The 16000-nt window shown below is 45.1% G+C and overlaps 2 protein-coding genes across 4 annotated transcripts in view; one reads left to right on the forward strand and one right to left on the reverse strand.

Annotated features, from left to right (window-relative positions):
• The first annotated feature begins 999 nt into the window (after positions 1–999).
• Positions 1000–3650, forward strand: tex47 (testis expressed 47). Its single transcript, XM_080462100.1, has 6 exons — positions 1000–1200; positions 1275–1333; positions 2230–2305; positions 2399–2536; positions 2642–2807; positions 2956–3650. The coding sequence occupies exons 3-6, from the start codon at positions 2258–2260 to the stop codon at positions 2970–2972; spliced, it is 369 nt and encodes a 122-aa protein (XP_080318226.1). The 5' UTR covers positions 1000–1200; positions 1275–1333; positions 2230–2257; the 3' UTR covers positions 2973–3650.
• A 4651-nt stretch (positions 3651–8301) lies between these two features.
• Positions 8302–16000, reverse strand: part of LOC308108819 (rho GTPase-activating protein 44-like) — a 57183-nt gene continuing 49484 nt past the window's right edge. The window contains exons 19-22 of one of the 3 annotated variants that reach the window (XM_080462067.1): positions 14870–15400; positions 12807–12919; positions 11268–11651; positions 9345–9796 (exon numbers count right to left, since the gene is read on the reverse strand). In XM_080462067.1, coding sequence (XP_080318193.1) covers positions 9603–9796; positions 11268–11651; positions 12807–12919; positions 14870–15400 — 1222 coding nt within the window. In that variant the 3' untranslated portion in view covers positions 9345–9602. Of the gene's footprint in view, positions 9797–11267; positions 11652–12806; positions 12920–14869; positions 15401–16000 lie in introns of all 3 variants that reach the window. The other 2 variants (XM_080462069.1, XM_080462068.1) reach the window with 2 other exon arrangements.

Below are 16000 nucleotides of genomic sequence, written 5' to 3' on the forward strand. Positions count from 1 at the left end.
GGGATCAGTTTCATCAGCTCTTCCTCAGGACGAGTCGGTCCGCCTGTAAAACCAACAGTCTTCTCTTGTTCAAACCGAGTTGCAACAAGAAAACATGTGATTTTTCTTCTTTACTGAGGCGATTCTACTTCATCCAGTTCTGTAGATAAAACTACTATCTGTTTCTTTTAATTGACCTTAACTTCCTCTTTGCCTCTTAATCTCTTGTGGTAACTTGATTTATCTTTACAGTCAGTTTATCTGACTTAAGGCGTCTCTCAGGTCATTAAAGGGACTTAACTTTCATTCACGTAGCTTAATGTAATGTAACTTAACTCAGTTTAACTTAACTTGTGTGCTTCAACTAACTTATTTTAAGTTAACTTCAGCTATCATTCTTTAGTAATAAAGTTGAATCACAACTTAATTTAACTTAATTTTTCCCCAGTGTAATAAAATCTCAAAATAACTACTCAGTTTAACCTAATTTAGTTTTACCTTCCTCAAAATTAATTCAGTTTAACTTATCAGAGTTTATATGACCTTATGTGAACTTAATTTACCAGAACTTATTTCAACGCAGTGTAACTTTACTTATCCTGAAAGAACAGGCATTTAAACTCAAAGTATCTGGGAAAAAAAAGTTTCAAGTTTCTTTTTGTCTGTTTTTGTTCAGAAATAAAAATTAAAAACATTTCTATGAGAGGTTGCGGATGAGACATTTGTTTTCACTTTTATTTTGTGCATCTGTCATGTGTTAAATCTATAAACAGACACATGGAACAATCAAGTGGACGAGGTGAAAATGAAACAAAGGCTATAAAGTTGTTTTTTTAATGGAAGAAGTTCAAGGTTAGTAGCTGGAGGTGTCTGGAGAGAAGTGACCTCAGCAGTGAACAGAACAGATGAAGAGGAAGTCTCATTTCCTCTGTTTGAGGGTTTTTTACACTTTTCACGCCTCAGGGTGTAAACGAGTCATTTTAGGAGCTTTATTTTGAAAGAAATGTGACACAAACTCGAATAGTGAAGCAGAAAGGCTGAAACTTTCTGTCGCAGACGTCTTTTTTGCTCTCTGGCGGCTCCTGAAACAAACTGAGGTCTTGTTGTTTCCTCACAGCTCATCATGAAGAGCTCATCTTCCGGCTACGCAAAGAGCACATACGAGACAACGTCACGGGTCTGCTGGTAGCTTATCCGTCCTGCCTGCTGCAGGTTGTTGAAGTGAGTAAATCGGTTCATGAGCAACAGTTGGAGGACGTAAAATCTGACTGACAGTCGTGTGTCTTCTCTCACAGTCGACCAGAGAAATCCTCATTTCTGTTCTGGAAGACGTCGCAACGCTCCAGCGAGACCGGTAATCACACTTGACTTCTGTTATGAACAAGAACCATAAACTCCATCCATCCATCTTCTGGCATGAAGAAACCAGAGGACCTGCGAAAAAAAAAATCCATAGCATGCAGATTGTGCACAGAAAGGCTCATCATCCACTGCAATATGACACAGCCGGAGCCGTGAACTCAAAGACATGTTTCCTAAGGTCAAAGGCTGCTTTCGTTGTCTCCTGAAGAGGTTGGGGGGGATGGGACCACACGGGGAGGACAACTCCTGGTGATAAGTGAAGACTTGAAGAGTCTAGACTTTGACCCACGTCTCTAAATACACAAACAAGATTATTACAGAGCAACATCTGGTTTTTCATGAAGAACTGCAGCTTCACAGGGGCGTCGTGGTGAACTAATGAAACCTCAGCACTCTCATGCACTCATGACAGCAGGGTGAAGTGCTCAAGGGCAAGGGCAGGGTGAGATGGGAATCAAGCCCTCAACTTGTGATTGTAAGCTCACATTCTTTTAATCACACTGAAACTGCTCCCAATGGAGTGACGGCATGTTGCATGGCTGCAGCGCCCACTGGTGTGTGAATGTGTGTGTGAACGAGATCTGTGTGTTTGACTGGTGTACCTCCGCCTGCTGTCGGCTGCGATCCAAGATGGAGGAGGAAGTTGTAGATCCTGTAGTTGTTTTAAAGCCCATGTTGGCCGGATGGTGGACGTCTTGTGACCCTGCTGGACTTTCCCGATGCAGCAGTGACCGTAGGACCACTTCTGGAGGCGACTCAGTCAAACCGTCAGCTTCACTGTCGCCGTCTCGTTGATCTGAACCAGTGTGGTTTAATCACAGTGACCGACGTCACTGCCTCCAGAGGAAAAACACCTCCTGTACTTACTAGACTGGACTTGTGTTTTAGTGCCTTGCTGGAGGCTAAGATTGTCTTCATGGCCCACAACCCTCGACACCGTCTGTTCCAGCAGTGGAGCTGCAAGGTCAGGTTTCTAAACAAGAAATCAAACTGTTCCACGGGTTCTTCTCTATTCACCTCTTGTCTGATTGGTTTCGTTGGACTGCGTTTGGTGAAGGTGTTGGATGCTGGTCAGGTGGCGGGAGGCGCTGAGGTTCAGAGTCACAAGATGGAGGAGGAGGACACAGAGACTCTGGTTTGTGGCGTCTTGTCAGCGCTGCAGAAGCTCAGCGCAGAGCTGGAGATATCCAAGAAGGTGAGTTTCTACTCTGATGGCCGCCTCTCTGTAGAACATCACACTGTTTTTGATGTGAAACCTGAGAAGATCTGACCCTCCTCCACGGTGGGATTGTAATCTCAGCCTCTCCCCGGCCTGGTGCTGGACCAGAGTCCGACGCTGATCGTCCCTCAGAAGATCCTGGAAAAGCTTTTGGATCGAGACGAACTCCAGAGTCCGAGTGAATATCTGCAGACGTATGCCTCGCCGCTTAACGTCAACATGGAGTTTGGCGAGTGGCTCCCTGCAGGTGATCCTGTACACTGATCTACACCACTGAGGGGGTCTTCATCCTGGGTCCTGGATCATGTCGATTCGACGGGCTCTGGGTTTGTGACGGGATGTTAAATCATTCATACAAACTGCACAGCCTCATTGTGTTGTTTTGATGTTTGCAGGACACAGGAGTTCATGAAGCGTCTTGGTGTGGGACGCTGGACGTCTGTCTGCAGCATTTTGGCTTCTCTGCTCAAAGTTTGAAGACAGAAACTCTTTGTGTTGCTCAAAGTTCAAGCAGCAGAACCTTTTATTCCCTTCACAGAATCCAGAAGTCATCCAGGCCGTCAGCAGTTTGTTTCTGTGCAGTAGAAGATGAGGAGGTCTGGAAAGGTTCTGCTCACACTTTGACCTATTTGGTGGAATTCCTCTTGAACAGAAGGACAAAACATTTGACCTTTATTCACCAATTAGTTGTCTGGTGCTGTATGAAGGTTTAGAATCTCTCAGTTTTGATTGACATGTGACGCCTCCACTTTCACTTTAACATGAGTTATTATCCACGTGTGTCCATCATCCAGTAAAGTTTAGATCAAGGTGTGCAGTGGTTTACTCTGTCCTCTCACCGTGAGACGTCTCCTGGTTTGATTCTGGATTTTATGGCCGTTTTCACAGAACAGAAGTCTGTCCTGCTTATCGCTTCTGGAATTACTAATGCTGATATATATAATTTGTATTTTTGTAATTTTTTCAATGTTTTCATGTAGAAAAGCTTCTGGTAAATGTTAGAACTGTAGTTTAGATATGTACTCAGTGTTTCTTCATGGAGGTCACGGGTTTGCTGTTTGTTGAGATGAATAAAGTGTCTGTTATTTTCTATCCAGTTGTTTTTCTGTGTTCCTGAGGCTTTTAAATTGGCCGCAGATGTGACTGTGTGTGTCTCACCAGTCCAGGAAGTTTCCTGACCAGCGATGCCGGTATCACGTTAATTAGTAACGCGTTTCTCTCATATGATCACTTTTTTCAGGAACGAGTAATCTCACGCGTTGCTATTTCCAAACCAGCCATCAGATTAAAGTTACTTATCCAAGTAACTGTGCGTTACCACATCATTACTAAACCTTAACGTTGCATCAAGAACACAACAGCAGAGACGTTAAACTATTTTTGTCATTTTCCTGAGTAAAAAGCTATATTAGCAGGAAGCCCCGCCCCCTTTTAAATCAATCAATCACTCACTCAAATACCTTATTTGTCCCTGGAGGGCAATTAAATGGTAGCTTAGAGCTGGCAGTAATAGTGAAAATCTGATATAAAAACAACAAAGATTGAAGGTCAAAGGTTAAATATGGATCAGCAGGAGGCCAGGCAGTGATCAGAACAGAGTTATTAGAAAGAACGGTTGTCAGGCTGGAATTTATTGTAAAGAAATATTAAAGAAATGATTGAGATTTTCTTTGATTCAAATCAACAAACGGGTCAGTTTTTCTTGGGACTCAACACTGTTTGATCCAGGATGACGTCTCGAAGTCCCGGCGCCGGTCGCAGCGAGACATTTGAGCTTTTCACAGCCGTGATCCAGAAGGGGGTCTTCCACTAAAGCACCCTGGGTGTGAGTGACTCCCAAACAAACTGCAACACGTTCCTGCTTTTCCTTCACGTTTTTCTGTTTAGTTCAGACTTTGTGGAAAGAAATTGGGATGTATAACTACTTCAAAATAAAATGAAACCACAGAACACCCAGGTAATATAAAAACATTTTTAATAGTTTCAACATTCGGATGAGGATATTTTTATTCAATCTTTTTCTTCTATCTTACACTTTGTTCCACTTGGTGACCGAGAGATAACATCTCCAAAAGAAGGCATTTCCTCTTTTCCTCCAAACTTCAGAGAGTCCACAGCATCACTACAGTTTGACACAGAGAAATGTCTAAAGATTCCTTTCACCGTTAGGTTTTCCCTTTTCATTTTGGCCCCGTTACGATGAACTTAAACTGAAGCAGAAGACAAACGGAGGATGAAGGAGATGGCTGCAGGTAGCTGCATGCGCCACAGTGTAATCTCCACACCGCGCAGGGAGAGTCACCCTCAACGCCGCCCGGTCGTGGTTTTTCAGCAAAGTCTTCTCTGAATGTGTGCCATTTGTTGCATTTGTTTTATTTTTTGCACATGGTGATCTCTGTTTTTCTGCTGCGGAGAATCCTGCTGAGGGTCAACAGTGAGAACAGCAACTCAGGGGTGATTCAACAAACCCTCGGCACAACTTATGGACGAGTTCAACAGAAAAGAAGAAGAGTTAAATGCCTCTTCACGCCACAAAGATTGATCGATTTATTTATAAAAAATAAAAATAAATACAAGCACATCGATATAGGACCAAAATGAGACACTTTTCATCGGTTGTTAAAAAGCATGCTGCTGGATCCACAGGACAATGTCAACCCCCCCCCAATAAACAGATTTTTTTTTCTAACACCCTGCACCTTCTGACATTTGAAACTATGTCAACGACACACACACACATACACACACACACAAACACACACGCACACACACACACACACAATCTGCCTTCACCACGAGCTACCGTCGGTACATTCCACCTATTCAAGTAGAAAAAAGGCCTTCGCATTGATTTCAGTGCTCAAAGTTTCACCGCAGGACTGAAAACGGTCTGTGGAGTTTCTCACCGGCTGTCTGCGCGACACGGCTATTGTCAATAAAGTTGAGTTTGATGGATTACTCTATGTACAAGCCTTAATCTGAAACCCTTTAGTACAAAACGGAGAGCAGCACGTCGTAACGAATGGACGGAGACGAGACGGACCATTCACCTCAGCACAGCCAGACTGCAACAGTTTAGGTTCCTTTCCTAAATATTCAATCTCAAGGAGAAATTCATGCAGTTTTCAACATGACAAGTCAATTTTTAAAAGGCATTTTTAAGCTAAATTATCAACGATTTTTGTTGTCTTAGTGTCAATATGGTGCGAATTAACAGCTTTTCTTGATATTTAATGCAACATTTCTGCATCTGTGAAGTCAGTTGAGCAAAAACTTGTTCATTTGGAAATATATTTGGATTATTGTTCTGCAACTTGTCTACCTATGACATTGTTTTGTCATAACATCATTATCTAAACCTGTTGGCGCGTTCATGCGGACAGGAAGTCGTAAGGGAACCAGCCGGAAGCTTTCGCACGGCAACAAAAAGTCATTTCTAAATAAAACCATCAGGAAACACGACGGGAAAAATAAGACAATTTAAGTTTGTTTGTTTTTTTTCATTTAAAGTCCTTTAGGTGAAATGACACAACAACAAAAAGCAGTTTCGTTGTTAAAAGCAGGAGACAAGGGGCGTTTGTTTTTTTATAAACTGATCCGAGTGTAGCGTTTAGTTTTCTCTGTGCAAAGTTTGATATTCTGAGTGAACGTGGAATTATTGTGCTAGAACTGACAATATCATATTATTAGTAGTAATCATGTTTTATAGTCTTCAATACATTATTTATATCTATATATATATATATAATCTATCTATATATCTGATGAATTTCTCCCCTTGTCAGTATATACACCACAACACGTATGTACAGAAGGAATTTACAAGCGTCCTGTGAGTGGAGTGGCTCTCCAGACGGACGAGCGGCACAGTGACGCGGACGTTCTCAGGACGAAGAGGAAAGTCGTACAAATGTGGATAGGTCACAACGAAACCCACCGCAAGGCAAATAACGCACTGCTGCAAACCTGGTTAACTCCACTCCTCCTAAACTCAACCGGCCGCTCCAGCAGCAGCCAGATTCTGGTCCCGTGTTTGAATACTTTTTTTTTTTTTTTTTAAACTTTTTTTTTTTTTTAAATGTCTTTTTAAATCCTCAGACATGATTCATGTGCAGCGGAAACAATCACAGCTCCCCATACTTAGTAAAAAGTATATATCTGTATAAATACTCTCATCAAAATAAACACATATACACAAATCTTTGCACTTGCCTCTTGGTTCATGAATACAGAGCAAAAATATCAAGGTTCCCATGAAGTGACGTGTCGACGGAGGCGGAAGGGAATGAAACTGGCAGAAAAAAGTTCCAAACAGAGTAGCACCTTTTTTCTCTGGGGTGTAAAGACGGTTTCTGAAAACGCGGACTTGGTTTTCACGGTTCCTACGAGCTCGTCTCAACATGAAGTCTGGAGTGCTCCAACTTGAGTCACACGGTGACATTATTTCAGCTCAGTCTGTAGTGCGGCATCGTGTTCACAACTTCATCACGACAAAAAACACCCAAAAGGTCACAGGTGCCCATTGTTTAATATTCTAAACAGGTTTTCTACTGATTGTTCAAAAAAAGACACCATTGCCAAACTAATTTCTACTTATATATCTGGGGACATTTCTGAAGAGAAAAACCCAAGAATCCCAAGGAGCCGGCAGCAGAGGAAAACTTCCTGTGACCAGGAAGAACCAGACTCAGGTGGTTGGGTTAAAGCTTCAGGTTAATTAATGAGGGGAAACTACTTTGTTTCAACTTGACACTCAACTAGTTTTTATGAAAACTTCCAAATATCGTTGCTTGTGTTGGATTAGAAATGTTCCTAACAAATTATTTAACTTTCTGAAGCTTGAAGCTGAGATTTCGTGAGGTCCCGGTGGGATCACAGTCTCTGGGTAAATGTGGCGTCGTTAACAGCAGGATTAACATCCAGATCATTAAGTGTGGTTGCACTCTGCTCCAGCAGGGTGTTAAATATGCCTGCCTACCTTGCTTTCATTTTCGAGAACAAAATACTGAAAAAGCAATGACCGAAAAGCTTTTTCAGAAACTCTGCAGCTCCCCCTAGTGGCACAGTGCTGCATGACAGTTATGGGCAGAAGGAACATGTTTAAATCATTAATCGATTTCAATGAATAATTTTTCTGCTGTCGACGAGCAAACGTTTTATCGTTTAGTCGCAAGTGTCGCACAAATGCAGCAATTCAAGACAGAAAATGCATTAGTCTGTCAAACCTCTTGGATAATCAACAGTATTGCTCATGTTCCTTCAGTCTTATAATGGATTTCTTTAGTTTTCTTTAAAAAATAAAAGTAGTGGTTGAGCACTCCAGGATTCATTGGACCAAAGCTTTGCTCTTCTGTTTCTCGACACAATCTTAAAAATAAAAATCACCAACTCGGCAAGGACAAAAAAACAATCACAAAACCTCTGCCTGCGGCCCAAAACAATGAAAGAAAGCACGTGTTTCATGTGGATCGTTTATAAACTACAGTATGTCATCTCATGTGTATTATAGCGCTCTGATGGCTTCGAGGAAACTGTCGATAAATCTGTCCCGTGGATACAAAATATGATCTGATTTGATTTATATTGTTAGTCATCTCATATACTCTGAAAATATACAGTATAAACAATAAATATCCAGTGACTGATATCCTGACTGAGGGTGTGACTTTAACCTCTTTGCAGCCTGGTGCTTGTTTTTCCCTAAACGTCTACAACATGCATTCTTTTTTCTTTTTTTTTTTAAGCCCCACGACACCAACAGAGCAACGTCATAACGTACAATTAGCACATCAATTAACACTTCACGCGCCAGCAAAATATACACACACGCACACAGTCGCACTTTCCAAAAAACGACGTACTGGCACACTCACAGTGAACGCTCAGGTGAAACCAGAGGCGGCTGGATTTGAACCGGCAACCCAGAGGAGCCAAGGAGGAAGGACCCGGTGGGTGGGAGGTAATAAACACTGACAGGAAGGAGAGCTTGGAGCTAGTATAAGAGCAAAATGACACGTGAGTGAGGAGTTTTGTGTGCATTTCAACTTGTGAACAGGATTTGCATGCTTCTGTATTTGTGTGAACGCAGATTTGTGTGAATGCATCGGAGTGCAAGAGTCTAAAATCCCGTCGTATTTTTGTGTGTTTGTGCCGATAAGGAGCTGTAAATGTCTGCAGTCATCTCCACTTCAGTTCAGCCTCTCTGTCATGTCTATATGAGTCGCGCTGCCCTCAGTTTAGACTCACAGGCTCAGTTTTATAAATATTATGACTGATGAAATGCACGTGTGTGCGTGTGCGTGTGCATGTGTGTGTGTGTGTGTGTGCATCACAGTGACAATAAACAGAGTAGAGGAACGGGCCTGGGAGGCTTTATGTGTTTGCATGTTCTCCCTGTGTGACATTTAAATTTCCCTCAGACGTGAGTGTGTCTCTTGTGATGGATTCATGACCTGTTCCTGCAACCCCTCACATAATGCACACGGATCATTTTGCTGCTATCGTAGCCCTCACAGCGGATGTTTGTGATGTTTGTTCAGTGAACACTCACTCAGCAGCAGCAGCAGCAGCAGCAGCAGCAGCAGCAGCAGCAGCAGCAGCAGCAGCAGCAGCAGCAGCAGCAGCAGCAGCAGCAGCAGCAGCTGCACACCACTCACTCCTCCAATCATTCTTCCCAGCAGCCTGTTTCCTGTCCGTGAAGTTAAAGGCAATATTGCAAGTGAATCAAATAAGGCAAAAAAAAAGAAACAACTGATGATAAATAAAACGTTCTTTTTTTTTTTTTAAATGATCCAGCTGATCTGATGTAAAATGTCTGATCAAACGTCCCCTTCACTGACACCTCGCGAATGTGTACATTGTTGTAGTTTTACTTCGGCAAAGTTCTTGTTAATTTTTTATTTTTACACGTGCGCTCCTGGAGATGTGATGAGGAGATCCAGCCGAAGAGGTGAAAGGTCAGACGGCTGAACGGGGGGGTGGAGGGTGTAGTGGAGCAGACGCAGCAGAGCAGCAGGGGCACGGCGCCGGTACCTCAACGTCGTCATAGCACCGTGCTCTCCGCCTCCTCCTCCGCCTCCACCTCCGCCTCCACCTCGTCCGCCTCCTCCTCCTCCTCTCTGCTGGGCGTGGACTCCAGCGGCGCCACCGAGTTCCTGAAGGGGGAGATGTGGGTGAGGTCGAAGATGCCGTCCAGCTCCATGTCGATGTCGGGGATGTCCAGGTTGCAGAGGGAATCTGCCGGGCGGAGAGAGCAGAGGAGGTGAGCAGGAGCACAGAGGAGACGGAGGGAAAAAGGGGCGGAGGTGCAGGCGGATGCAGGAGGATGAAACAGCGTGGGGCTCAAAAGTATGTGGAGAACAAAACCGCAGGTCCTGTTCAGAAAAATCTAATATTTTCAAATACAAATTCTCACATTACTGTAATTAAGGTCAATTTTGAAGGGGGGGGGGGGGGGGCTTGTAAGCGGGGGTCGTGGATGTTGAGGTGGATGGCGGGTGACTGTCTGAGCCGGCTGCGTGCAGAGCATTATGGGTGGGAATCCTGAAGGGTGGAGGGGGTTGGGGGTGGGGCTGCCATCCCTCGGTGACACGCCCTTGTAAGCCATGCAACAGCCAGCATGCAAAGGCTGACCGAACAGGTGAGGGGAGGGGCGAGCAGACCCGCGTGAGGCTGCTGGTGGGGTGGGTGGGGATGGGTTGGGTGGACGGAGGCGGGGCTTTATCACAGGAACTCCTGCTTACCCTAAAAGAGCCCCTCCCACACAGACTCACACTGCACCTCCCGCCTCATACTGCTGCAGTGGGACAGTCGACAGGAAGAGGAAGACAGTTAGAAGTTAGAACCAATCAGAGACCAGCGCTGCTGCACAACACAGAGAACATGACAGACCGTCCCGGATGTCAATGATCGACAACAAGACTCACAAAAAGACCAGAACAAAACACAATACAGTGCGTTTGCACCGGAGAGGAACTGATTACATCAGTATGAGGACCTCAGGACTTCTCATCCTGATCAAAGAATTATGAGAAATATGACAGATGAGATAATAAAAAGGACGTAATAGATATCTCTCAATCAATATGCAAACATTTGATATTTCTACCTTGAAATAAATCCAGTAATAAAGTATATTCTAGTAGTTCCAGCCGAAACATGCTTCAAAATAACCTCCATCTTTTCACGTCCTGTGAAACTAACAGTTCCGCAAGTTTTGGAGAAAAAGTTGATGATAAAAATTGAGAGTGTGTTTTAATTACACTGTAAAAAATGCAGGTTTTACATGGATACTGAATAATATTTGGATGCAATATGTGTGGGGTCGTTTTTTACTTCTCGTTAGATCCATGAAACTCAGTTTGCACCATTCTGTACTGTGATGTGTCATTGCCTGGAATATTAGATTTTACCTTTAGTTGAATATATTTCATGTAGCTTTAGACAAACACACCTTTACCTCTCGTAGACGTTCTTCTCTCCATTCAGCAGTGAATAAATAATGTGTTTTAATACTCTTACACTGCTTAGAGTGAAATGTAGCCTGAGCTGTTACTGTTGACACATGGGGGTTCCGATCATCAGGAATAATTAATTTTGTGGATCATTGTTGATGCTAAATCCAGACTCAGTCTGCAGAAGGAGTGTTTGATGGACTTGGATTCAAAAAGAGACACCAGGTACTACCGACACTGTGCTGCTGTGTTACCTGTGGACATGCTCTCTCCGGGGGACAGACCGTCCAGGAGGCCCGAGCCGTGCTCCAGAGGCTGGGGGCTGGTGCCGGGCGTGGAGGGGGGCTGAGGGGGGGGCAGGTTGGGCCTCTGCCGGGGCGGTTTGGGCGTGGGCCGGGCCTTGGTGAGGGTGCCGGCCAGCGAAGGCGGAGACGAGAGGGACGGCGTGGTGGCCATCTGGATCTGGCTGGGCGAGCCGATGGTGGCGTAGCCCTGCGGGTAGCTGAAGCCGTACGGGGATGGAGTGCTGGGGGGGGTGGGCGACAGGCTGACTGGGGACGGCTGGCCTGTCGACTGGTCCGACATGGCTCCCGTCTGGCAGTAAGGGGCTTTGGGGGGGATCGGGGCCAGCTTCTTAGCTGCAGAGAGAAAAACAACGCTGATGAAATGAAGCTGCAGTGAGTTTCCTCGGTTCTCTATGAACTTCAGTCTGATCCAGGTGTTAAATGACTGTTTGTAGATGTTTGGAGAATATGCCAACTCTGCAAATTAAACCTCCTCATTACTCGTCTGTAATCTCGAGATAAAAACTGCGGACTTGTCATTTCATGGGGTCTGAAATGTTTCTACAACCGGGGGCCGAGGCTCAGCTGGCACATCGTATCATCTTCTAATCTTCAGGTTTGAGGTTCGAGCCCCGTCTCGTGCTGCGCAAGGGTTCAAGTCACTATGAACACGGGAGGCGTCGCCACTGGGGCGATCACATGAAGCACTTTAAGACTGCTCAACCGGAAACATGCATCAGTATCAAGTAAAGACCCTTTACAAGGGAATAAAAGATGCGGTTCTTGTAATCAATAACTAATTTTCAGCAATTTGCACTGGCCAGAACGTGAACTCCAACCTTTGCTCGCGGTGCTGCTTCGTGTCCAGTTTCTGCTCTGAAGCTGCAGATCTGATGAGAATAATTACGTTTTATTATTGTTACTGTTGCTTTATTTCAACAGTACATCGTCACACAATCCTATTTAACCTGCTTTAATCCTTCGTGTAATCCAAAAAAAAAAGGATCTTGGGTGAATTTAAAGTTTTGACTGATGGTCAGGAACCTTTCACACAGTTTGATCACAAACAGCAAACAGACATTTTATTTCAGATTCTCAACATTCAGACAGACAGTTGAAGCAGGATCATTAGCAGTGAAAGAAAGTGAATCTGGTCACAAAGAATTCGACTGTTTCTCCGAGACTTTTCTGTTTTTGGACGAATATCTATGGTGAGTTAGAAACAAAACATTGAAACAGAGGCAATCGTCTGCAGTGAGAAGCTGATCTAGTCGGGTGTGATGCATGTTTCAGTTGACATGATACTTAAATGCTATATTACTTGGATTTGCGACCATAACCTTGAAAGAAATCCATTGGAAAGATTTTATACTGTTTGATAAAACTCGTGAAAAAAAAACAAACATATGTTTTCATGCACGTGGTTTTGTAGGAGCAACATGGCTGAACAGACCGTGGTTATACACTCCTGTTGTGTCAGAGCACACACATTGTTCAGGCCTTCATTACCTCTCCTCAGGGAGTGGGGACTGTGCTCGGAGTGTGGAGACTGTCCACTGGAGGTCACTGTTTGTAGTCCCTTCTGTCCGATGACTGGAGACAGCTCCTTGTTCTTCAGGGTGCTGAAGAGACACAGACAAGAAGGAATGCACACAGTTAACAACACATTTCTCCGGTGTTCATCAAGGTCTGGCGTGTTGAATAAAATGAGCACGCACATGATTCAATGTCGAACAATCCGAGCAGACGATATGGCAAAAGCAGCTCAAAATCTTCCAAAACAACAAACTGATGGTTTGATGGTTTGTCTTCAGTTTAAAGTGCCGTGCAGGCAAGATGAACATGAGAAACAAGGCCGGTGTTATGAGGACTTTCGCTGCACTGCTGAAAGTTACAGTGCATGCAGTTAAAAACTGGATTCTGACTCATTAACTCCAACAGGCTGCCACAGATTTACTTCTCAAAACTCAAACACAGAGTTACTTGGACATTTGACGGTGTGGACCACCGGGGAACCACATTGACCAACTTTACCAAACATTAGCAGAGGAGGCACATTTACTACTAATATGAGGATTAGGAACAGTTGATCTTCAGTCTCTACACTTGACCTCTGTCTATTGTTTCACACACAGTTAAAATCATAACTCATCCAGTTCTTATCAGGTTCCCAGGTTATCTTCCAGTAGATTGGGATGCAGAGCTTTCAGCGCTCCGGCTCCTCTCATGTGGAACCAGTTCCCAGTTTCAGTTAGGAGGCTTGACACAGTCTCTTACTTTGAAGGTTTGGCTCCAGACTTTTCTATTTAACAAAGTTTACAGTGAGAGCTGCTTCAGGACGCTGGACCATTTTCTAGTCCAGCTGCTGGAGGTTTAGGCTTTCTTTAAAAATGATCGAGTGAAAACGGCATATTTTCTATATTTTGGTTTCAGAAAAGTTACTAATGCCCCCCCCCTCTCTCTCAACCAGGATTTGGGCCCCCAACTCTCACAGTCAAGACTTAAAGCAGTGCTCCTCCTCTTTACGTTCTGCTAAAGTTCATACACATAATCAATATCCTGTATCACCCTGCCACACATGCAGAACTCTGCGTAACACCGGGGGATCAACAAACAGCCAGGTTCACTGACTGATGTCCGTCCTCGGCTGCATGGCGGCGTGCTCTCAGCAGATGATGACGAATGAATTGGTGAAGCGTCCGCCGCGCTCCCTCGTCGGTATCAAACCCAGCGACGGCGTCACTGATGATCGTGGCTCTCCGTGTTGCTTTGCCTCCGTCCAAAGGTCGGATCTCTCACAGTGACTCATTAACGCCCACTTTTATAATCATATTCACTGAAAGCTGTGAATTTCCTTTGTTGCCTGGCAACTGCCTCCTGAATATCCTGGCAACATGAAAACTTGTGGCTCGCATGTGGCGCCTTGAAATTAAAGATGGATGTGATAATGGAATTCCTAAAGAGCATTGATCTGTATGACTGACAGGCACAAGCCAGTGGAGGAGGAGGAGGGCGCGATGAGGTGCACTTTTCTTTTTAACCTCTTTTTTTTTCACAAAATCACCACTGTGGATTACATGAAGTAGCCTGGACGCTCTGCCTGACACAACCTGGGGGCGCCGACCTGCTTCCTTCACCTTCAGACCAACACTCACCACCAAACACACGAATATGCAGAATGTGTAAACAGCTCCAGACTGAAAGCGACGATTTGATTCATTACCACCTGGTTATTTCTTCTATGACACCGTCTTTATCGATGATTTAAACTCTCAATATTCCCATAAAAACATACCTTATAAGCAGATTGGACAAGTTAATCCAAACCGTGAATAAAAACCAAGGAAATCTAAATTTAATAAGACTTCCAGATTATTCTGCTTCCCTATTAGATGGTCATTTCTGATTGAAAATGTGTACAGAACTGAACGAAGGACCTTGGAGGAGTGGCAGCGTTGATGTGTCTTAATCACATCCGTCCACCTTTCACACCCCCATGTGTCTCTGGGGTGTCGTCCTCTGTGTGTGAGCTGTGGTGGAAGTACAGCGGGAAGCTCCAGCTCTGCATTTACCTCGTCAGCTTGGCTCCTCTCTCCCGGCTGCAGGCACAGGCGGCCCACGGAGGGGGAGCAGAGAGGGGGGTGTTGGGGGGTTTGGGGGAGCCCAGGAACAGATCGTGACGAGTGAGGACTAGGGGGGGTTTGATGTAGAGGGCAGAGCCGTTGGGTTCGGGGGCGGCATGCGGAGCGTCGGGCAGGGAGGCGTGTCGGGGCAGGTGCAGGGAGCTGGGTTTGGGGTTCGAGTTCACGTCAAGCGGCTGGGGGGACGGGGACAGGGAGTGGGGGGGCGGCGGAGGTGGACTGTACCCGGAGCGGCGGGGCGGGGGGGACGGGCCGGGGGGCACGGACTCTGGGGTGGGAGCGACGGGACGCATAACCGGAGGTGCTCGGGTGTAATAGTGCTGGTGAGGGAGTGAGAAGGATGAGCAAGAGGAAGAGGAGGAGGAAGAGGAGGAGGAAGGGTAAGGGGGGGGAGGCCTCTCCTCCTCGGGGGAGGGGTAGGCGTAACAGGAGTCCGACCAATTGGAGGACGCATCGTCTGAGCTGTAATGATAAAAATATGAGTGTTTGATGGGGAACTGAGCGGTAAAGTGTCTGATACAGTTTCAGGGGAGTCGGAGGCATCGACCGGAAACTTTAGGTTTGGTTTCTTATGACATCAAGTGGATATCGATCAATGTAAAGAAGAAGTGAGGGCTCCGGAGGGAACAGCATGAATCAAATAAAAAGAACGTGCTGGTGAAAAGCTCAGGAAAGAAAGCAGAAAGTCAGTCACCTCATCCATTGCAGGGCCTTGCGACAATGGACTGATATGCTGCTAATGATGCTCGGACTGATGGCAAAAACAAAAGAGAAGAACTCGTGCTCATGCAGCAATGACTCAGTACTGAACCGACAATACCCCCCCCCACACACACACACACACACATCCAAAACTTATGATGAGGCCCAATCCCAGCTTCCAGTCTAAAACCACCTTCATGATGAGGAGACTCATGGTGTGAAGGCTCCATCATGGGTTTCCACAGCTTCCAGGTTTTTGGTTTACTCGCAGCATTCGGCTGCTTTGGAAGTAGTGATGTATTTTAATTCTTTTGTCAGGTGGTTGATCTTGGAGAAACCTATTTTGTCTGCAAATTAACA

The sequence above is a fragment of the Lipophrys pholis genome (genome assembly GCF_963383615.2).
Source record: "Lipophrys pholis genome assembly, chromosome: 1".
Classification (NCBI taxonomy): Eukaryota; Metazoa; Chordata; class Actinopteri; order Blenniiformes; family Blenniidae; genus Lipophrys; species Lipophrys pholis.